Below are 24,960 nucleotides of genomic sequence, written 5' to 3' on the forward strand. Positions count from 1 at the left end.
AACAAGTTTGTCCCCTTTTTTGTTGAAGCATACAACAAGACTTAGTGTTATTTAAATTCACGTGTTAGTGTTTTTATAGTGTTATTTGAATTTTTTTCTTCTCATATTGTTGTAAAGACGACATAAATTAGCCATGGCTACGCTGTTCGATCTTAATAAACCTATGTCTAATAAACCTATGTCTATGTCTATATATATATATATATATATATATATATATATATAATTGTAAATTTCACAACTACTCTAAAAAAAAATTTTCGCATGCAGACCACTGATCCGTTTTGATCCGTTATACGATCTCCTGATTCTCTGCCTTGGGCCAGGAGTGCAGTGCATGGTTGGGGGCAAATCATCCAACGCTTCCCTTGTTTTTCACCCAGATTTCTCCAGTTACCCTTTTGCAGCTAGGGGTACTCTAAAGATAAAAAAGCTAAAATTTTCAGAGCTACTGTGGATTTTTGGAAAAGCTGATTTTCAATATTTTTCATATTTGAATATCAGTAAATTATTTGAAAACAAAAATATATCTTACCCCAGAAGGACATGAAGACTGCAAACACAACTGTGGCTGGATTGTCAAAAGTGTATGAAATTTTTGAAAACAAGCATGAATCTCCAAGCTTCCAATAGGGGCAAACTTGATCACAAAGTGGGCACATCGTCAAGTTATTTTCATTTCCACAAATTTCCTTGCTAATTTTAAGAAAAACAAGCATTACGCTTTCAGTATCTACAGCATAACTTTACAGTACGAAATACGAGAAACATGTAGCTTACTCAAATAATGTTTTAGAGGTAATTGCTTGGCAAAAAAAAAAAATATATATATATATATATATATATATATATATATATATATATATATATATATATATATATATATATATATATATATATATATATATATATATATATATATATATATATATATATATATATATATATATATATATATATATATATATATATATATATATATATATATGTTAATTTCCCTCAAAAGCGAAGCGTACAAAAAATAAGTTCACAAAATTGTAAAAACCCTCAAAAAAAAAAAAAAAAAATTAAACCAAACCCGTCTTTGTTTTTTGTACCTAACAAATCATAGTGTATAGCACCTGAATCGGATTTCAATCAATATTAATTCCTCCAGACTTAGCAAGAGATTTGGATTGTGGCCTTCCTTCTTTTCAGTATTAAATTAAAAATGCAAAACTTTTCCAAATAGTAATAAAAAGATACGCTTCTAATAGTAAACGGATTTAAATATTTTAGATATATGTCTATTCACTTATCAACAGAGGTACCACCTGTAGCATGAATGTGCTATTCTAGACTATTTAATTACGTGTAGCTTTGTAGCACGTACTCAGGGTTGTACGTGCTTCAAAGTTTGCGTGCTACAAAGTTTGCTACAAAGTTCTTTATGCTGGAGTTAATTTTATATTTTGTTGAGAGTATGATCACTATCTATAATAGGCCTACCTTGGAACTTTAGGGTCAAAAATGAAGCTTAGTGGGGTACTATTATAACTTTTGCATTTTTAATCCGTTCGCCTTAAATTTTAAAATAGCTGTTTAGTTTCATTAAGGAAATGGTTTAAAATTTCTATTTCTACCCATTTTAAAAATGATTTTCGGGGCTATTCTAAGCATGAAGGAGCTGTCATTTGCCCTGAGTCCCCTACTTTTTTATACCAAACTTAAACTTTTTCATAAAATACTACAAGAACACTAATCAACCCCGAAAAAAGGTGAAGAATTCTGAAACGCCAGGAAGATTCTTTCAGATGACAATTATCACATTTTCAAAAAAAGGTCATATCAGATTAATTTTTCTTCTTTGGAACCCCTCTCCCCGAATAGGTAAGCGTATAAATATTTTATTTAGAGCTAAAAAGCTAGAGAAGAGATGTTGCCTTCTGAGTATCTATTTAATATGAATGATTCAAATATATTTCTCTAAATAATGGAAGGGTGTTAATCCTGGATCTACTGAAATAGGAATAAATGCATAAGAAATGCCCTTTTATATGACTAATGTTAAGTTGTATAAAACCCATTGCTCAAATAAATTCTAATTTGTAAGTGAAATTAAAGCCAATCTTCAAGAAGAAACAGAGAATGATGAAGTTGTTTCAAAATCCAAAACAAGGGATGGAAATTTAAACAGTTTGAGAGAATATTTTATTTTTTCCAAAATATATATTTATAAATCACTGATATAGTATTGCAGATAATAGCCAAGGTTCACAACCTTTTGAAATTGTGTTTTTTTCAAATTTCTTTGTTCTTTTCAAAAACAATGGTACGTATTCTAAGCAACAGTCTCAGGAAACTAAGTTGTGCACAGCCCTCTACTCTAATCTATTCAAAGCTTCACTCGTTACCCCTTCCCCTATGAAGTAATAATTTATTTTAAACCATTTCCTATAACCTCCCCCAATCACATTGGTGGGTGACTTGCTTTTTGTTTGGGAAAGAGCAAAAAATTTGAAAATTTATCATTTTTAATCCGCAAAACATGGTCCAGCCATTTTGTCCTTTTTTTCTTTGTATTCCTAAAAAATGGGATTAAATCATATTTTCGTACCGCTTACTGTTTGATATATATTCAGTTAAAAGGGTACCTAAGACTATCCTTACACAATTCCTCTGGAAGACACCTGACAAATTTGATCAGCCTTTTGAAGCCCCAATATTTCAAAGCCATACACGACTACTGTCATTGCCGTGGCTTTCATTATTCTAATCCTAGTTCGAAGAGTTTTCTTCCTGTTCTTTCAAACCTTTTTCAACTAAAAAAAAACAAAAAAAAACAACCATGCGCCTTGTGTTTATTTTAATTTTTACATCTTTACGGCTGACTGACCGTATTTCAAACAATAGGCTGTACGAAAAGTGTGGTTCAGTCCCGCTGTCTAGGGCTAAAATGAGAGAAAGGTTGAGATGGCTAGGGCACGTTCTGCCGATGAAGGATGACAGATTGCTGAAGGTTGTCCTTTTCGGCCAACTGTCTAGAGCTAAACGGAAAGCAGGTCGTCCGCGTTTGGGGTAGGATGATGTCATAAAAAAAGATTTAAAGGAAATAGGAACTTCCTGGGAGGGTGTAAAGAAGGGGGATTTGAATAGATTGGGATGGAGGAGGAGCGTGCGTAGCTGTGCTGACCTCAGGCAGCTTGGTGCTGCAATGAGTTGTTAGTAGTAGTGGTGGTAGTCTAGGGCTGAACGGAAAGCAGGTCGTCCGCGGGTGGTGTTAGTAGGATGTCACAAAGAAAGATTTAAAGGAAATGGGAACTTCCTGGGAGGGTGTAAAGAGGGGGTCTTTCAATAGATTGGGATGGAGGAGGAGCGTCCATAGTTGTGTTGGCCTCAGGCGGCTTGGTGCTGCGGTGAGTTGATAGTAATAGTAGAAGAAAGTAATAGAAGAAAACCTTGAAAAATGACGCGTCTAAATTAGCATCAGTTAGCATCAAGTTAAGATGATATTGCTCTATTAACTAAGGCCTCAAAATCTAAATGCGGCGTTGCCACTAGGTGAAAAAATAAATCACTAGATTTTTGAAAAATAGATCACTAAATCAGCAACAAAATCACCAAATTACAAATAGATGTTTCAACAGACAGCGTGCTTTTACATTTGAAATCGCTAGTTTTAGTAGCTTTATAGACTATTAAGAATGTTTGATCAATATGATTAATATGTTTCTTCATTATGTTCAACAGAGGACAGCAATAGGAGGGATGCTGCAATTATCCCCCTAGTCTTTTAAAAATATATTTATTTTGGTGTTTCATATTTTTCTTAGTGAAATTCCCCTCTTAATTTTGAAAATATATTTTTTGCACCCTTATAAAAAGAGTAAAAATAAATCATCGCTCCACCGCCAACATTTTCCTGGATTGTTACCATTGGCTAATGTCCACGATCTGTGAATGAAATGAAAAATGAAAATGAAAAATTTAAGATGCCGTAATTCTGTTGTATACCAATAAAAAAGAATAAAAATAAGTTTTTCAAAGAGAAGTATAGAGTGATATTACGACCTAAAATAATAAAAAAATAGGTTACGTAATAACTCAAACTTTGAAACGAATGAATAAAAAATAAAAGATGTTGCTATGAATGATTAAACTAATCCAAAAACGAACAGAGATTACGGCAAATAAGAGCGGAGCTACCGCTCCCTCAGAACACCCTAAGGGCTGGAGTTTTATAGATAAGATAAGATTTATAAGATTTATAGATGTATATAAGATTTCCACACGCGACAAGGTCGAACATTTTAACTGACAAACACCAACCATAATAAAATTCAATTCCTAAAAACTGTAGCGTGCAATCCTCTTAAACACAATTCCCTATTTCTAATCCTTAAACGAAGAAACTTACACAATTGTTTAATAGCACATGCGTTCCTCTCAGCCATTCGCTCAATTAACAAGCATTCACTCTCAAACACTTGTCCAAAACATTCATTCCACAACTTGGACAGCTCTCACACTCGGATATAAAATAAAAGAGATTCTCATTCACACATCCGCACATAGGGCCAAAGTAGGGGTCGGCCATCAACCTAAACTTTCCCAAAAATTTCCTTCTCTCGCCTAAATCCAACCGTGATCTATATCCTGCGTTAGATAAAAAGTTAGAAGGAAAAGAGTCTATTTTCTGGAATATGAAAAAAAAAAAAATCATATTGCAACAAAAGAACGAAGAAGAAAATTCCGTGCAGACATAGCTTTAAATCTTCAGCTTGTACGTTAAATGACAAAAACAGATTAAAATACTTTAAGGATACACCATCTTGAGGACAGGTTTCGATGGAGATAAAGGAAATATCTGTAAAATAGTGAGTACATTCAGTGGCAGATCCAGGTGGGCGAGGGGGCGCCCCCCTAACATGGTCTAAAGTAGCGTAATTTACTTAATTAACGCAAGTTTGATCGAACGCACGTTAGCAAGCTAACGGTGATCAAACCAAGGTATTTACTTTTTCTTCTAGAATTTTTTTTGTCCATGTAAACCCCCATTTTTTACCTGACCATTTAGAAACCATTTTCTTTTTGCTTTAGTTGAGCTAATATAATTACTGGAACACAAGCGAGGATTTTGAAAAATATTGACATCATTGATAAGAAAATAAATAATTTATCTTTGACTTATTGTCTCAGTTTTATCACAAAATAAAAAAAATGAAAAAACCAAAATATTAAAGTTGCTTTCATCAAACCAAAAAAACTATAGGACCTTTAGTAAATTCAGCCAAAGATGTAATTCCAAAAAAACATACAGAGTCGTATATATAGAATATCTTGTTCTTGTGGAAAATATTATCAGCATATCAAAATTGCAATATATTCTTCCTTAAAGTAAGATTAAAAAAGAAAATATAAGAAAGTTCCAATTTAGCAGTTGTGGAACTTCTGTTTCCTCTTCCGCACCATAATACTGTATTATGTTTGATGATGCAAAATTAATTTTTAATAATTGTCTTGGGCTATTGCAAAGTCTTAGTAAGATTATAGATACTGAATAAAAAAATATGAATAACGGAATTAGGATAAATAGAGAACAAGAAAAACGTTGATTAAATTCAGTTTATAAAATTAAAAAAAAGGCACAAACTACATATATGTTTTTAATAGTAAAGAATACCAAGGAATTTTGCAGATTCAGCCTCACACAAGATTGACTTTAAAATGTAAGATAAAATAATCTTTGAAAAAGTCAAAAAGCTTATTTAGCAACTCAGAAGATTCCTTAAATTTATCAAACACAACAGTTTCTTGATCTGTAGTTTCTTCTTAATTAATTTAACCCAGGGTATATGTAAGATTATTGCATAAAAAGACTACTTCATTTTACTGAAAGTCCCACATCAGAAGATTAACGTACAATAGTATATAGCAGTCTGCTTTTAGCAGACATCCTGGCACGTGCCTTATGTATTGTTGCGTGATTGGAATTTGTTTAAATGTGAGTATCCTTTCAGCATTCTTTTTGGGTTATCTTTTTGTAGAACTTTTGTGTGTTTTCTTTGTTTTTCATGTTTCGTTTAAGCTAGATTTTTTTTGTTTATATTTTTTACCCGTTCATAAAGGCTTCCAGATGTGAAGCCACAATATTTGGACTTCTATTACTATTTTTGTGGTAAGACCTTTTATTTTTTTTTAACTGTTTTAACAGAATGTACCTGTTATTTGTAGATTTTTGTTTCAATTGAACATAGAAATGGTGTTAACATATTGATGAAAGGGAGCTTTCTAAACAATGCGAAGGAATCAAACTTACTTTACAATGGGTTCAGCTCGAATTTACAATATATTAACCGCTAAATGTCAAAGTTGTAACTGAAATTTCGTAAAGTTATTGCTAATAAAATAAAATGTGACAAAATTCAGTCAATTTCAATTAATCTCTCTATGCAAATCGGTTGCGCACTACCGATTTATGCAAATCGGTGAGTGCAAATTTTGTCAACCCAGTGTCTTTCAAATTTGACAAATTATGGTTTCTGGGACAGAAAAAGGTGAATAGTTTTGGGTTTTTATTGACTGTCAGTAAAGTTTTCACTAGAACGTCCCTTTTGCTTTCGATAATTAACTTCCTTGATGATTTATTCGCTTGAATTTATGCTTCAACTACTGTGAAATCGATATGTTTAGAAATAAATCACTAGTTTTAGAAGCAAAATCACTAAGCAAAAAATCACTAGGCAATAAAAAATCATTAAAAATAGTGATAAATCTCTAAGGGTGGCAATCCTTCTAAATGAGCTACTCGTAGATTTGAACAAATGTATTAACACGACAAAAAACTAATGAATTCTGGTGCATTATCGCCTTTAGCCTTAGTGTTAGTAAAATTTATTATGAATTGTCTCTTATTAGAAATATTCAGAGGATCTGATATTTTAAATACCTCGTCACATTTGAATCAGAGTCCAAAGTGAAAGCACCATAGAGAAAAGCAATTAATCCAGCCACAGATGCAGGTACCAGCATCATAGTGTAAAATCCAAGCCAAGAGAAGTACAAGCCAGTCTAAAAAAAAATAAGCATGATATCAGCAGAAGATTATCTAGAAAGTAATTATTTAGAAAGTAAAAGAAGATACTTTGTTGCATTGAAAGAATGACCTTAAAAATCAAAATTAGTCAAAATTATAGTAAATGCATAGGAGGCAACCCATACGCTCTACCACACTTTTTTACTTCAGAGGGGGCGCGGAAGAGGGGATGCGCAAATTTTTTGACTTGTACTCTTTTTTAGCAAAAATCACTCTATTTTGGCCTTGATTTGCACTCTTTTTAGAAGTCAGCAGTTGGCAATCCTGCCGTGAAGCAGAGTTTCAATGCAATATTCTACAACAGTTTTATAATATTAAAACAAAACAGACATTAATAATAAAATATGTATGAAATAATGCTTACATCGGCACTGGAATTATCTTGAAAAAAATTTTCACTTGAAATTGCTTTAGCATTCCCGAATTTTTTCTTTGCTTCATCGCTGTTTACAAAACTGAAGCTTCCCATTATCTTTCAATTTCATTGTCTTTATTTAACCCCCTTCTTCTTCCTCTACAGAAACATCCACCGACCTTCCTTCCCCCTATTAGCAGGTTCTAAAGTATAAAAATATGCAATGCTTCAAACACGGGAACGAAACCTCAAATGAATACACTCAGTCAATTGAAACCCATAAATAATCATAGACAGCTCAAAAGCGTTGACTCAGTAAACAGTTTTTGTTTTTTACCAGAAATCGGTAGGAGTCTAATCTCCCCAGCGTGTTTGGTGTATCAATGAACAAGATATTCAATTTTGAAAAGATGCGTGTGGATCATGCCTGGGGTAAAAAGAAAGATTTTTCGATTGTCCTTGAGCAGGAGCCTACAGTGTGAGAGCTCAAAAAGAGCTTTATAGTTTGTGACCTATAAGAGAATCTGAAGCTGTTCTGCCAAGCTTTCGTTATCGAGCTATGTTTCTGCTTTCTATTGGAAACCTCCGTTTAAGCAGGTACCAGTTTCAAATAAAAGTTAGAGTAAAATCTAGAAGCACTACAGATATGTGACGCTTCCCTCCTCTATCGATAAAAAGTCTTACCAAAAAGAGTTTATTCTCACGGACTTCACAGGCTGCCATCTACGTTTAAAAGCCATTTCTGCTTATAATTTCAGTTGAATATTTGAGCTCATTATCTATATTTAAAATGGAGATAGGGAATAAGTATCAAACACTCATCCTAATCTTTAATAGTTCTAAAAATTCTAGAAAATTGGAGGTTTTCCCATTAGCCTATTTTGTGGTGATAATAATAGAAAGCTTGCCTACAACAAGAAACTCAAACTTTGAGCAAAAGGATATAGAATTTTTATTCTATATCCTATATATTAAATTATTCTATATATTAAATTATATATTATATTATTCTATATATTAAAGGATATAGAATTTTAATTTTATTCCATTGGGTGTAAATTTGTGGTACAATTTGCTTTTCTAATCAAGTTTTCATCATTTCCACATGTGCAGAATAAAAGTGACGTCAGAATCAGTAAACAAAATAGATAGTTCATAAGTCTTTTGTTAAAAAAAAGAAACAGTTCGGTTTTGCCCTAGTATCGCTTTATCCCTTACGGCGTTCGGTGGCTATTTAGATAACTAAACACTAGAAAGCCAAATCAAGAAATATTTACTAGTTTCTTATGGAACTCATTCGGAGCAAAGCACGGCTGGGGGGCGTATGAGAAGCAAGGATGCTTGCAAAATAAGCTTCTAAAGAGACTGAAAAGGATATAAATAAAAATTTCGAAGAGGAGTTTTTATTCCCTTGTATTTAAAACTGTGTTTAAAAATAGGTAGTCAGCTTAAAGTTTCATCAGCCTTAAAGGTTGTCGGCTTGTCGGCTTAAGTTTTACAAAGTAAAAGTTAAGGAATATTATGAAAAAAAAGAAGCAGCTATCTCCACCAAAAGTAACTGAAAATGGTAGTTATAGTGAAGAAGAGGTGGACAAAAGTTTCATACTACTAGAAAGTTGCCTGTTGCCGCCAAAAGTTAAAGAACATATGATCTTTATGCATAATTTAGCAAATGTAATCCAAAAAACCACAACAGCAGCTTAAAGAAGATAAGAGAAAATTTAGAAAGAATATTAAACATTTCTAAATAATGATGGGTGAATTTCATATCGTGTAAGCCACGCTGAAAGGTCGTATGGTTATGAAATGGAGCTGCGTCAGACTCGTCAGACAGGCTAATAAGCTTGAAAAATAAGTATAATATTTGAGACATAGGCCTATTTTTAGCGGTGAAGAAATATTTAGGGCTACATTAGTCCACATCTAGTGCCTTTGCAGCTCCCCTAGTCTAGTGGAACCAGAAACCTCAAGGGTTCGACTCCCACCAAAAGGATTTTTCTATCTCCTTTTATCAGGCTGATGATTATATTCCACATGTGTATAACACTAACCCCACGTTGACATATCCGGGATTTTTACGTGGGAAGCAACGATTCACGTTAATTTTTTAGATTGTCACAGTTTAACTGAATTTTTGGTTAATTTTGGTGAAATTTCAAAAATAATACAAAGCTAAGTAACTGTAGCTTCAAAAATAAATCGCAGGCTTGAACTAGAAAGTAAAATTATAGAGAACAATGTGATAATGATGAAAATGAAAACAATTGATCGAGACTGTCGTAAAATATATGATTTATTCAAAGAATTAAAAACAGTAAAAAACAGATGAATAGGGTGATAGACTGTGTTCCGGGTTGTAAGCCGTAGTAACTTTATATTAGCTGCAGAAGTTACTTAAAGCTGAAATCTACCACAAACGGTTGATACGTAAGAAAGGGCTTATTAAGCTCATAAGGGCAAAGCCTTAATAAGTTTCAATCACTGATGACAATATTGCTCTCTTACAATTCAATAATATTTTCAGTATCTTTTAATCTGACATTAATACCGTTGACGATAATGAAGCATATTTACTTCAATAAAGATCCTTCTTAACTATGTTTATTAAAAGTTTCTAATTCAAAATTCTGTCGTTTCAGCAATTACGACAACGCTAGCTGGACTGAGTAGGTTAGGTTTTAGTAATTTTTTGTGGAGCCTGGAATGCACCCATAGTCATGAAAGATTGGGGGAAAGTATCAGAGGTAGTAGAGGTAGAGAGAGTAGAGGTAGTATCAGTGATAGGGTAGAGGTAGACTGACATGTCAGCTACCAGGTATGGAACAAAAAGTACCTTAAAACCAGTATTTTCTTTAATTCCCCAATCAGAAGATTAATTTTTGTATGACCCATATCCCTTGATCTGAATCCCTAGGCAGGCTCGATAGACCTTAAGCAGACCCTTATTTTAAGAAGTGGATTCTTTCACCGTAATTTGAAACTACTACAAGAACACTTTTGTGTGAACTTGACAATATTTTCTCGCGCAATATCGTAAATCTTGCTGGAACTTAGATTGACTGATATTTGCGATACACAGCCCAGATTCTTTGAGAACACCTTCTATAAAGAATGATAAAATTAAATGCTTAAAAGCATATCTACAGCACTAAGCTATATCTGGTAACCTCATCTCGAAAGTACTGTCTGATATTTTCATGCGTTGAGTTTTAAAGAAGGCATTAGGTCTTGACCACTAGCTTTAGAATACTAAACATAATCTAGAATCTCTAAAGTATAGAATTCACTCTAAAATACTAACCTCATCTCCAAAGTACTATCTGATATTTTCATACTTTCAGTTTTAAAGAAGGCATTAGGTCTTGACCAATAGCTTTAGAATACTAAACATAATCTAGAATCTCTAAAATATAGAATTCACTCTAAAATACTAACCTCATCTCCAAAGTACTGCCTGATATTTTCATACATTGAGTTTTAAAGAAGGCATTAGGTCTTGACCACTACCTTTAGAATACTAAACATAATCTAGAATCTCTAAAATATAGAATTCACTCTAAAATACTAACCTCATGTCCAAAGTACTGTCTGATATTTTCATACTTTGAGTTTTAAAGAAGGCATTAGGTCTTGACCACTAGCTTTAGAATACTAAACATAATCTAGAATCTCTAAAATATAGAATTCACTCTAAAATACTCATAGACTCATAGACTCATTTATTTATAAACAACTATCGTAGCCGTGGCCGAAGCCCCGACTAAATGGCGCTGTTTAGTACATTGCATAAAACTGGTCACTGGCGGTTTAAATAACTGACAAAAAAAGGCACGAAAGAATTGCTGTGACGGGTTGTTCGACACTTTGGCGGCACTAGTTGATTTTTATGGCGGGTGTTGGCGGTGATAGGTGCAGGAGGGGGAAGCAACGAACGGTGTTTCTGGGACGAAAGAAGGGACTGCCCAAAATTGCACATTAACTGTAAGCGCCCATCACGCAACGTTGGCAGTCGTAAGGTACTAACGGCAGCCTCATAAGAGTTGTATTTCGGGCCTAGTATCACTTTCACTGCCCGTTTTTGAATGGCTTCCAGATCTTCACTTAGGTGTTCAATATTAAGAGCCTGAGGGCCCCACACAGGACACGCATAATCAAGGATTGGGCGCACATACGTGACATAAACCGTCTTCAGCTGACTTTGTGAGAAACTCAATCGGCGCAAGGTAATTAGCGACTGTAATGCGTAACTACCTTTTTTCACCAGACCGGCGATGTGCGCGCTAAATGAACAGTCGTCACTGAAAGTAACCCCGAGAATCACTGAGGTTGAGGTAGTAGGGTACCAAGGAACCGGGCATGAGAGGTCACGCTTAAGCGGATTAAACCTCATGACTTTTGTTTTATTCATATTAAGCTGGAGGTCATTAATGCTACACGCCTCGAGAAAGGAGTTCCTGATCTCACTGCTGAACTGGGGATACACGTCTGACTTTTCAGCAAGATATTTCAGAAGTAGGGAGAGATCGTCCACGTATTTGAATCTGTCTTCAAACTCGAGGATAATGTAGATACTAACCTCATCTCCAAAGTACTGTCTGATATTTTCATACTTTGAGTTTTAAAGAAGGCATTAGGTCTTGACCAATAGCTTTAGAATACTAAACATAATCTAGAATCTCTAAAATATAGAATTCACTCTAAAATACTGACCTCATCTCCAAAGTACTGTCTGATATTTTCATACGTTGAGTTTTAAAGAAGGCATTAGGTCTTGACCACTAGCTTTAGAATACTAAACATAATCTAGAATCTCTAAAATATAGAATTCACTCTAAAATACTAACCTCATCTCCAAAGTACTGTCTGATATTTTCATACTTTGAGTTTTAAAGAAGGCATTAGGTCTTGACCAATAGCTTTAGAATACTAAACATAATCTAGAATCTCTAAAATATAGAATTCACTCTAAAATACTAACCTCATCTCCAAAGTACTGTCTGATATTTTCATACTTTGAGTTTTAAAGAAGGCATTAGGTCTTGACCACTAGCTTTAGAATACTAAACATAATCTAGAATCTCTAAAATATAGAATTCACTCTAAAATACTAACCTCATCTCCAAAGTACTGTCTGATATTTTCATACTTTGAGTTTTAAAGAAGGCATTAGGTCTTGACCAATAGCTTTAGAATACTAAACATAATCTAGAATCTCTAAAATATAGAATTCACTCTAAAATACTAACCTCATCTCCAAAGTACTGTCTGATATTTTCATACTTTGAGTTTTAAAGAAGGCATTAGGTCTTAACCACTAGCTTTAGAATACTAAACATAATCTAGAATCTCTAAAATATAGAATTCACTCTAAAATACTAACCTCATCTCCAAAGTACTGTCTGATATTTTCATACTTTGAGTTTTAAAGAAGGCATTAGGTCTTGACCAATAGCTTTAGAATACTAAACATAATCTAGAATCTCTAAAATATAGAATTCACTCTAAAATACTAACCTCATCTCCAAAGTACTGTCTGATATTTTCATGCGTTGAGTTTTAAAGAAGGCATTAGGTCTTGACCACTACCTTTAGCATACTAAACATAATCTAGAATCTCTAAAAATATTGAATTCAGTCTAGAATACTAACCTCATCTCCAAAGTACTGTCTGATATTTTCATACTTTGAGTTTTAAAGAAGGCATTAGGTCTTGACCAATAGCTTTAGAATACTAAACATAATCTAGAATCTCTAAAATATAGAATTCACTCTAAAATACTAACCTCATCTCCAAAGTACTGTCTGATATTTTCATACGTTGAGTTTTAAAGAAGGCATTAGGTCTTAACCACTACCTTTAGAATACTAAACATAATCTAGAATCTCTAAAATATTGAATTCACTCTAGAATACTAACCTCATCTCCAAAGTACTGTCTTATATTTTCATACGGTTGAGTTTTAAAGAAGGCACCAGGTCTCGACCACTCTTCTTGAAGAATCTAAAACAGAAAATTATTTATATTTAATTATAAAGCGTGTTGTTATGAGAAGCATTGTTTTTTCGTTTTTGCTGCTTATAAATCTACAGGAAGATGATGGGACTACCTGGTCGAAATTTTTGTCATCCCTGTCCCATTTAAAATATTGTTTTGAACCCCACTACCTCATATAGAGAAAAATCTCTCTCAGATTATAAACATAGTCAAACAAATTGGTTTTTGTTTTTCGTGGAAATTTCAAAATCCAAGACACATTTTTCAGACAGGTTGCTCGTGAAATCTGGAATTGTGAGAAAACCCGTAAAGAATTTTCAAACTTGTTTCCTCCAGATTCTGGATGGAATGGTTTTGGGGTCCAGTGAATTTCTTGACCTGCAGAGAGTGCCTATGTACCATCTTGGCAAGTATTATTGTTCAGTAAATAGATCAAGAATGCATAAATTGCTTATACGGGTCTTCGTTTGTTATCTGTGCAAGGCGAATGCAGGCTGACATCTGTGCAGTCCTTCTTTTTATTTCTGCCTTGATACTTTAGTGAGCTAATGCATTTATAGATATTTATGCATGAGTGCATGTAAGACACCGGCCAAAGCACCTTAACGTAGCTGATCAGTAACGGAGATAAACAAGAGCTTGAGGAGATCTAGCCCCCCCTCCCTGTCTCCCCGAAGACAAAACATATTCAAAAGATCATATTTTAGATGCGTATTTGAAAACAAAATTCTTACGTCCTAAATCCTAAATTCCCACATCAGAGATAAAATTACACACTGAGTCTTTTTTAGAGCCATATATGAAGATTTTCCCTACCCTCTTTCTAGAGGGCCCTGATTGCAACTAAAAAGAAACACGATAAAACAACGAGGAAAGAAAGAAAAACAATTTAGAAAAAATAAAAAACTAGTGCAAAACCTGACATTTTAAGTTTCAATAAATTGATTTTAAGAAAAGTATTTAAAAATGCAACAACGCAAATTATAAGTGAAAACTAGATAAAAAGTTTTGAATTTGACCACCAAACTAAGAGCCGACGAAATGGTGGTGGAGATGCGGGAAATTTATAAATACTACTTCCTTGTTTTAAACAGGACGTGTGGTCGAGGCATAATATATATATATATATATATATATATATATATATATATATATATATATATATATATATATATATATATATATATATATATATATATATATATATATATATATATATATATATATATATATATATATATATATATATATATATATATATATATATATATATATATATATATATATATATATATATATATATATATATGTATATATATATATATATATATATATATGCGCCAGTTTTTGCGATAGCGGGGTTCTCTCCCAAAATTACTTTGTATAGACCTCTGGATATTTGGATCGTTTTTGGGAACTGTAAATGTATATGTTTTAATTATTATTTGTGTTAGATAATGGTGCCTTACTTGTCTCCTTTAATGATTAATAAAAGTTATTGTACTACACCAAACCTCTCTACAACATTAGTTTAGTCTCTCGATTAACCCCAGTCGGTACAGCCAAGATAATTAGTCAGGCCTAAGGCACGCTACCAAAGTTTACTTACCTTAGGACCATAATTATACTCCCTACAAGGGTAGACTAACACACCAACCGTAACCTACGATATACGCATAACCTCACTTTACCACACTAGGGTGATTTTCAGCCAGTGAAAATAACGAAAACTTTAAGGAAATATTGCGGCAAAGACTTCCGTCAAACCGTACTAAGTAAAAAAAAAGAAAATAATAATAAAAAAAAGGGTCTTTTGAACTTAACTTGACAGAAAGAAAAACAACGGTCAGTCATTTCTGTCTGGTTAACATTAAAAGGCTAGTTTAAAGATTTTTTTTTTGCTTAGGACGGCTTGGCGGAAGTCTTTGCCTAAATACTTGGCAAAAATACTTGGCAAAAACTTGGTGAAAATCACCCTTTTTTAGTTTTTTGCTTGTTATTAACTTTTTTCGATTTTCTGTTGTTTTATCGTGCATCATTTACGGCCAGTGTGGTTTCAGAACGTATTTAACTCAAAAGGGATTATGTTAACCAGTGACATAATTTCGTCCAAATCTTGGGGGAGGGCAAGATTGGAGCCAATTTTCTCAAATCAAGTAAAAATAACAGTGAAAACTGAAAAATGATCCATATATTACCATGAAAGCAAAAATATACTAAGGAAAACTGACCTGTTTCTCTGGATACTCGAATTATGCATGCTTATCTTAGTTTTGATAAGAGATTCCTTGCAGAAATTAAATTTTACCTTGGGGTGAAACCTAACACATTCAAGATTCATCGAAACAAAGTTGTGCATTAATAGCTCTTTTTTTACAACTATTTGTTTGAGTGAGACAAGATGCAATATATTATAGAGAGGGATAAGACTTATTCACATTTTGAGAAGGAGGAAAATGGTGGACAAGAGACTGAACCAATGCATAGAGCTTGCTTAGTTTGAAGCGTGCGCTGTCAATATATATTGTACAAAAATGACAATAACACTTTCTTACAAAATACGTTTTTCTCTAGCCTCCTCCCCCATACTCTTTTAAAATTTTATTTCACAGGCTTACCCTGTGGAGATATTTTTGCGGGCGCGGATAAACATAGATAAATTTCATGAACGTTTCAATCACACCTGTCTCTCATTCAGGCCACTACAAGATACTTCACTTTCTTCACTGTCAGAATCAACTTCGTAGGGTCCATCGTGGAGTGGAAAAGCAGCAATGTATGTCTCTTTGGCGAGTAGCAGTCGGATACCAGCCTAGAAAATAAGGTGTCCTTAAATAGATTATTTTTTTTCTAGAAAAAATAATTTGAAAAATTATCTTATTGAATTTAAAAAATAGAGGTAATTAATAATTGAGATTTTAAAAAATTATCATCATTATTATATCAATTTGTTATTTGTTTTTTATTCATTTATTATTATTTTGTAAGGTTAAGGTAGCTGTGCTTTCGGGAAGGAAGGGAGAATCTCTTATATAATGAGTTGTATGGATGAGGGAAGTGGTTGTGTTGAAGAGTAAAGCGAGAGTCGTAAAGCGTGATTAGGAGGAATCGTTATTTTTTTTAAGGGAGGGGACGTGCGTTTTTTGCATAGAGAGGTTTATTTGTGTTTATTTATTTCTATTTGTTTTAATAAAACCCGATTGAATTGGAATTGAATTGAAAATTGCTTCCTGAACATACTTTTTTTGCAAACTCTGTGAACTTTTATGTGTAAACTACAAATTAGATCTACAGTATCAATCACATAAATTACTGGAAAATCTAATAGGCAAACAAACTTTAGAATTTCTGAATTGTTCTAATTTTCTACCTTAAAAGGGATTTTTGTGTAATATATGTCAGAGAAATTAGTAACTGAAACTCTAAAAAACTAATTTTGATAAAAAAAAATGACATAACAAAAGAATTGGCTTTTTATGCTGATTCAAAATATAGAACATTCATTAAGATCAATTTTACCCATTCAAGGCTACAGGCCTGAAAAAATTCACCCGATATTTGAAAAAGGAGAGAAATACCCCGTAAAATTCAAGTGATCCAAATGAAAATCGCAAAGTAAGATTCAGCATATTAGAGAACCCTGTTGTAGTGGTTTCAAGCTCCCATATGCAAAAATCTGGAATTTTGCATCTTTTGTCAGAAGAAAGATCACGGATGTTTTTTTTTCCAGGGGTGATTGTATTGAACCAATGGCCCTAGAAGATTGAGAGAAAAGCTCATATCATACGTTTTAGTGCCTTTTTAAGTGACCAAACAGATTAGACGGCAACTAGCCTCCCTCCCACGTCCATTGTTTACCCAAAACATCCAACAAATATTTTAAGATAACCATCTGATTCAGCAGAGTTGAAAAGTCATACAACTGTGCTTATGGTGATAATATGGCCCTCCATAGTCCCTGAGGAAAGGGCTGTAAATTACGTAACTTGCTCATGTTGTTCACGTAATTTATAGTATTTGTTGTTGGGAAATATACGGACTTTTCCCTGGGTAATTTTCTGTGGGGAGGGAGAGGATAATTTTCCATGGGAAGGAAAGTTTACGGGGGAAATTTGCCAGGAGAAACATCACATGGGATGATGGGAGGGGGGATTTCCTGGCATAATTTGAAAAACAATGAGAAATTAAAAACGTTTTTCAACTAAAAGTAAGGAGCAACATTAATACTTAAGACGAACAGAAATTATTCTGTATATGAGAGAGGGGGCTCTCCTTTCTTCAACCCTCACTCTTTACGCTAAAGTCTTAAAGTTCTTTAAAAACACTTCCCCTTAAATTCAACGGGCCATGAGTTTGAGCAGTCTTTCTTAAAGAACTGCGACAAAAATTCAAAAGAGCGAGCCGCCCTCAAATACGGAATAATTTCTGTTCGTTTTAAGTTTTAATGCTGCTCCTTAGTTTCAGTTGAAAAAAAACTCGTTTTTTTTATTTAATTGGGGAAAGGACCTTACACTACTAGACAAAAGTACTATAGGCTATAAGGAAAGCAGGACAAAAACATAGTAATATTAAAACAGGACACCATAAGTTAGTTTGACTTAAGTATTTGGTATATTTTTTTTTGTTAATGCCAAAACTATATATTTTACAAAGCATACTGTTTTACTAAAGTTTTAGCAAGATAAAATGTAGGCTATTCAAGGTTATGCTTCCACGGTTATATACGATTATACGGGTATTTACGTCCAATGTAAAACCAGTTAGATTTTTTTTTCTGCGATTTTTATAAAAAAACAAACAAAAAAAACATAAAAAAACAAAAAAAAAAGTTCCAAGTGTTCCAAGTCCACTATTAAATCACCTACCTAAAAAGATGAAATTTTATGGAAGAAATCTAAAAATTGACAACAGAAATACATGTATGTTTTTGCAAAAATCAAGCTAGAGATAATGTAGGAACACATAAAAATATATAGGTTGCATAACATGTTGACCAAAAGCGGTTAAAGACTGAGAGAAAGCACTGTTGAACAAATGGGATCAGAAGCAGAGCGAACGCTCTGCTGACCAAGAGGGATCAGGCACAGAAAGCATACAACTGTGACTTGACGGGGTCGAAGACAGAGCGTACCCAGTGTATGCCGAAAGATATTGGACATGGACTTTATATACTGTTCACCTAACGGGGTTGGACAAATTGCATACTGAGGACTTAAAAAAGCAGGACATAGATTACATGTACTGTTTAAGGACACAGCTCATGTGCTGTAGACCAAACGGGTTCAGACACGGTTAATACACACTATTGTCTAAGGGGGTCGGGTACACATCACAGGCAACGTTTAGTAAGCAGAGTCCGAGAGAGGGTTTATCAACTGTTGGTCAAAGTAGGTGGTTTATTGCGTTTGAACACTTTAAAAAAGGTCAGAGACAAACCGTATGTATAACTGATCAAAGAGGAGTTTGAGACAGAGCTGTTACCAAAGTACAGTCGAGATGAAGTTTACATATCGATTGGTTAATGGGGTTTGAAGATACGGCGTACACACTGTTGAGCAAAGGACATCAAAAGCAGAACGTACGCGTTGTTGACTAAAGGGGTTGTGCACCAATTGTAAGTAGTGTTTACCAAAAGCGGTCAAAGACAAAGCGCTGTTGAACAAAGCAAGCTGGAGATGGCAACTGGGCTTATTCAATGTTTACCAAAGGGACCTTGTTCAATGGGAGCACAAAGGGACCAAAGGGAGCACACTCAGAAGTAGATGGAGCACACTCAGTGTTTATCAAAGGGGGATGGGGAAGGAGGCTTCGCGTTGTATACCAATTGTGAGGGGGACAGACGACAGCCTTAGCACTCTTACCCAAAGGCTATCGGAAGCAGATTTTACCCACCGCTAACCAAAAAGAGATCAGATGCAGAGCGCAAACAGTTTTTAGGACTCTGAATTCAACGAGATGTAACTCGTCCGCCTTTTTATTAAAACGTATCCATGAAAACTCCGTTAATACGTCACCCAGAGGCACATTTTTGGACCTTTTGACCATTTTTATTAACAAGAATATCTTGAGATTTTCATTCGTTCCCATTCTGAACTGGGGGGTGCTTATTGGTGCAGAGGATACTAAAGGGGTTTTAAGCAACACTCAAGTCGGATTTTACCCCTAAAGAGGAACTAGTCTTTTTTTTGCAAAATAAATGAGCTCTCCTCCATGGTTTTGAGACCATTCGTTCTATATTTAAAGTAAAATATATATGAGAGACATCGCTCTTCACCGAATCAACGTTATGAACGAATGAATGAAATTTTTCATTACCCATCAACACACAAAGTGAAAACGATAGAGTAAAAAAAGAAAGAAAACAAGAAAAAAATAATTATAGATAAAACTTCACGACACCGCCTACAAGCAGTTTAAAAAAGAAAACCCATCCAGGGGTGGCCCATCTTTTTACTATACAAGTTAGAGGCCAGGTCATCAACACTAGGAATAGGGTCGACAATCAAATATGTTTTCATAAGGAAGCGATTTTGAGATCAACTGGGGAGCTGAAGAAGGAACTTAGCAAATTTGGAAATAGTTTTCAAATTTCTTTCTTATCCGTAGCTGTCAGAAGATCTCAAAATGGTACTAGGAACAATACATGAGGCAAAGCCAATTCCTTATATAGCTTAGCCAGGAGCATTTTTGCAATGCTTAGCTGTGACAGAACAAGCGACGCGTATGCTCCGTGTAATTTCTTCTTTGTGAGGGCAATAGTCAGTTTGTGGGTTGCAGTTACAGAAGGACCAAGTGAAATGCCTAGGTGAATATTTATAGCTGCACCGGTTATATTTTATAGCTGTACATCCAAGATGTATCACACCAGGTGCAAGCGAACAATTAAAATTCAAACCTTTCGAATTTATGGCATTAAAAGACAAACCAATACGTTTATAATTATCATCTATAACAGGATAACTATTTTCAAGACTAGCAAGCGACCGACGTAAACTCGGCAGGTCATCCGTATACCACAAAATGAAAACATCAGAACTCTTTCAATACACAAAATCGGGATTGCGGATTGAATGCCGCAACTGCTGCATTATTATAAATGTTTGGAGAAGTGACAGCTCCTTGCTTAATTCCTAGATTAACGAGGAATCACTGAATTACCAATATTTAACTGGACTTTAAGGTTTATATATATATATATATATATATATATATATATATATATATATATATATATATATATATATATATATATATAAAACAATGCTACAATTATATTGGGTAAACACTCGATTAAGTAGCTCAAAGATCGCATGAGAATGAATAAACGACCCAAAGGCATCACTCACATCAAAAGCACCAACTGTCAAAAACCCTTAGCTTTTTCAGAATCTTTCTAAATCGCAGACAACGATTTAAGTGTCTGGAAACAGCACAAATGCCGAGCCAAAATTCCATTTATTCCGGACAAAAACTTTTTCCTTAGTTTCCAAATAACATAATAGACGGTAGCGATACCGTCATGCAACCACATTTAGGGGTCGCTCTGAGCGCAGAGTCAATATACCGATCAAACTGTGTTGCCACTTTAGGGTTAAGAGATTTAAACTGCACCGAAAAATAGGCTTACTACTCAGTTTTAGGTATCCCATCGGCAGAACCCGCCATTGAAGATATACTGGGACATGTTTTCAACAACAGAACTGGATTTTTTGCTATCCCTTCAGTACTATCGAGCTTACTGTCCGCCAAATACTTACGAAGGGCTCAATTAAACTTACGTTTTGTATATAGACATACTGCGCTCACAAAGCATAATCTAGGTGGCCCGCACAAACTCGAAGCAAAAATTTTTAATCTGCACACGCTTTCTGTAAATCTGGATTACGAGACTCATCGAATATCTCTTTTTTCATTTTATACTTTTTGACAGGAACTGCTGCTTTATCTGCTCACTTAAAATCATGAAGGTTCTCAGAACAGAATATCTTTAGTTGTATACGAATCTCATCTTCACTAGTATTCAGGTCCAGCTGCAACAGGTGATAAGGAGCCCTTATTTTATTTATAATATCATCACTGAAGTACCGGAAAAGATCGGCATTAGCATTTTCCGTATCACCTTAAATTTCCATTTGGGAGTGACTTATGTTGACTAAGTTGACTAATTATGTTGAATAAGGTTTTGTCTGATTATTTGGTGTTGAGAAGTCCAGATAAACAATGAAGAGGTAGAAAAAAAAGAAAAAAAAAATGCCTCTTACCCTATGGCTAACGGTTTCATCGTAAAGGGCTTTGGACAAAACGTGCCAAACCAAAAAGTGACGCTGAGTTTGGGAGAAAAAGGAATCTTCATCTTTGATATCAAACCTATAATATATTTAGTATTAGTTAGGTGCTATGTATTATCTCCGTTCACGAATTATAAGCTAAAAATTACACGTTCTTTTGTCTATATCCATGCCCTTCCAGCTGAAATACCCTTCAGCATTGAGTAGAGTTTGGGCATGTAACTCCAAATTTCAGATTGCAAGCAAAATTACCTTTTTATCCTAGGATTTTAATTTAAAAAAAACTTTTTCTAATGAAAATAAAATGTGAAGTTGAAAATCAAAACGAACAAAACGTAATGCTTTGCGGTTTATGCGACATATTTTTGAAAAATTGTGTCAAGCAAACTGGCTCGGGATATTTCCCTATTTCTAGAATCCTGAAAACTAATACTTTACTGAAAACACAAAACCGACGCAACAAAACAGGAATACTTAATTACTTACTTTACTTAATCCTCACGCTAGGGTGGTGTTGAGAGCGTCGTCAGCCTTCTCCAAGAGGGGCAGTCAGCAGCAAGGGTCTTTACATCAGACAGCAAAATTCCAGATTGTCCAGGAATATTCCGAGACTGCCACTCCACCAGAACGTGGCCCTTCCTCTTGAACGTTCCCAGCCACTGCTGATTGGTTCAAAGTCATAAGAATCCAAGCTGGAGTGTCAACAAGCAGTCACAAAAGATGTACCAACCTGCGAAGTGTCCGCTGCTCAACCTGGTGTGACAAGTGCGACTTGGAAGTCAAACTTCGTAGGCGGTTATTGCTAACAAAGCCCCTCCATCACATTCCCTCAATTGTCCGAAGCCACTTAGATTGAAAAGTGTCGAGACGGCGCTGGACAGCTTGCATTGCAGGCCAAGTTTCAGCTCAGTACAGCAGAATCGAACACACATACGCTCCAAGGATATGTGCGGCACAAGACACAAACAACAAAACAGGAATACAAACAGGAAAACTCTTAAGCGACCGGCAGAAAATAAAATAAAAATTCATAAAGGTCTCAATAGTCTTTAACTGACCATAAAATCAATAAATTTTTACGACACGATTTTAACTCTCTAAACACCTGACGAAAGCTTAGTTTTGAGTAAAGTGCTAGTTTTCCAGGATTTTAAGAATATAGGGAGATATCACGAGCCAGTTTATTTGAAAAAAGTTTTTGGGAAATAGGCCGTACCAGCCACGCAGCATTAATTTGGGTTCGGTTTAAGTTTCAAATTCGCTTTTTACTGTCATCAGAAAAAAAAATTGTTATAAAAAATTAAATTTTGTTCGATTTTTAGGTTTTAAGAGTATTGACAATAGACCTTATAAATTGATTTGTTTCCATCTTAGGGATAGAAAATAAATAAGTTAAAATGAATTCCCGCTAAAGTAGGGCATTAACAGCAGGTTTAACTTCGAATCTCTCTTAAAATTTGCCTTAAAAAAAATCCAGGATTTGTCACAAGAAGAGTCTATGAGAATTTAACCTCGGTATCTTTTAGGAGCTGTAAATAAAAAACTCAATTATCTACGAAATTATCAAAAGAATTTAAAATGTGTTGTTAATATACTTTACAGAAATTTGTTTTTTCATTATTTTTGCTTCTTTGACTTTAAGATTTAGGAGAACTGACCATAGGCAGCCCAATAGCGCTGCCTAAGCAAAGAACGATGCTTGCACAATGTATTATTTATTTATTTTCTAGTTTTGGCCAGGGCACTTCGTATCGAAGGGGTTTTCGCAGAAACTTCGAAAAGGGCTCATTCGACTGGAAATTGGAATGGCTAGTGCCCTTTTTAATAGCCAAAAGTGATTGGAAGGCAACTAACACCCCTTCCACGCCCACCATTTCCCCAAACACATCCAATCAAAATTTTGAGATAGCTATTTTTTTCAGCGTAGTTGAAAGATCTGGAAAGTATGTCTTTGACGATGACAACCCTCCCCCCACAGCCCTCAGGGCAAGGGTTGTAAGTTATGCCCTGGGGGCATATAAGGTTTTTATAGAAAGTGTTGTCATAGAAACTTCAAAAAGGACTCATTTGATTGGAAATTGAAATGGCTAGTGCCCTTTTTTAACAGTCAAAAGTGATTGAAAGGCAACTAACACCCCTTCTACGCCCACCATTTATCCAAACTCATCCGATCAAAATTTTGAGATAGCCATTTTGTTCAAAGTAGTCGAAAGGTCCGGAAATTATATCTTTGAGGATGCCACTCCCCCACAGCCATCAGGAAGGTTTTTATAGATAGCGATGTTGTAGAAACTTCAAAAAGGGCTCATTCAATTGGAACTTGAAAGGGCTAGTGCCCTTTTTAATAGTCGAAAGTGATTGAAGGGCAACTAACCCCCCTATCACACCCACCACTTCCCAAAACACATCCAATCAAAATTTTGAGATATTCATTTTGTTCACCGTAGTTGAAAGTTCTGGAAATTAGGTCTTTGGGGATGAGACCCCCCTCCCACAGCCCTCAGGGTAAGGGTTGTAAGTTATGCCCGGGGGCATATAAAGTTTTTATAGAAAGAGTTTTCGTAGAAACTCACAAAAGGGCTCATTCGATTGGAAACTGAAAGGGCTAGTGTCATTTTTAATAGTCGAAAGTGATTGGAGGGCAACTAACCTCTCCCGCCCACCATTTCCCCAAACACATCCAATCAAAACTTTGTGTTAGCCATTTTTTTCAACGTAGTTGAAATTTCTGAAAATTATGAGTTTGAGGATGACAAACCCCCCACACCCCTCAGGGCAAGGGTTTTAAGTTATCCCCTGGGGCCATATTAGGTTTTTATAGATGGCGTTGTCGTAGAAACTTCAAAAAGGGCTCACTCAATTTGAAATTGAAAGGGCTAGTACCCTTTTTTATAGTCGAAAATGATTGAAGGGCAACTAACCCCCATCTCACACCCACCGTTTCCCCAAACACATTCAATCAAAATTTTGAGATGGCCATTTTGTTTAATGTAGTTTAAAGTTGAAATTAGGTCTTTGAGGATGACAAATGGATGACAAAAGGATGACAAAACAAACCTCATGGTAAGGGTTGTAAGTTATGTCCTGGGGGCATTTAAAGTTTAATATTTGTATGCTACCATTGCTATGACAATTACCACTAGTCCCCGGCTTCGCACCTATAAGAGAATACCGACGCAATCAATGTTGGCCAGAAACACTTATTTTTTGATCAGTCTTCCTCAAATCCGATTTCTTCAAAATAGTA

General features: G+C 34.6%; 1 protein-coding gene across 1 annotated transcript in view; it reads right to left on the reverse strand.

Annotated features, from left to right (window-relative positions):
• Positions 1-485: 485 nt before the first annotated feature.
• The window catches only part of LOC148953476 (anoctamin-1-like), a 33,761-nt gene continuing 9,286 nt past the window's right edge, over positions 486-24,960 (reverse strand). The window contains exons 2-6 of the mRNA XM_089087972.1: positions 21,687-21,792; positions 16,109-16,237; positions 13,348-13,431; positions 6,929-7,050; positions 486-696 (exon numbers count right to left, since the gene is read on the reverse strand). Of these exons, the coding sequence (XP_088944098.1) occupies positions 501-696; positions 6,929-7,050; positions 13,348-13,431; positions 16,109-16,237; positions 21,687-21,792 (637 nt within the window). The 3' untranslated portion in view covers positions 486-500. The remainder of the gene's footprint in view (positions 697-6,928; positions 7,051-13,347; positions 13,432-16,108; positions 16,238-21,686; positions 21,793-24,960) is intronic.

This window comes from Artemia sp. Qi Xiang Cuo, chromosome 4 (assembly GCF_049724085.1).
Source record: "Artemia sp. Qi Xiang Cuo chromosome 4, ASM4972408v1, whole genome shotgun sequence".
Classification (NCBI taxonomy): domain Eukaryota; kingdom Metazoa; phylum Arthropoda; class Branchiopoda; order Anostraca; family Artemiidae; genus Artemia; species Artemia sp. Qi Xiang Cuo.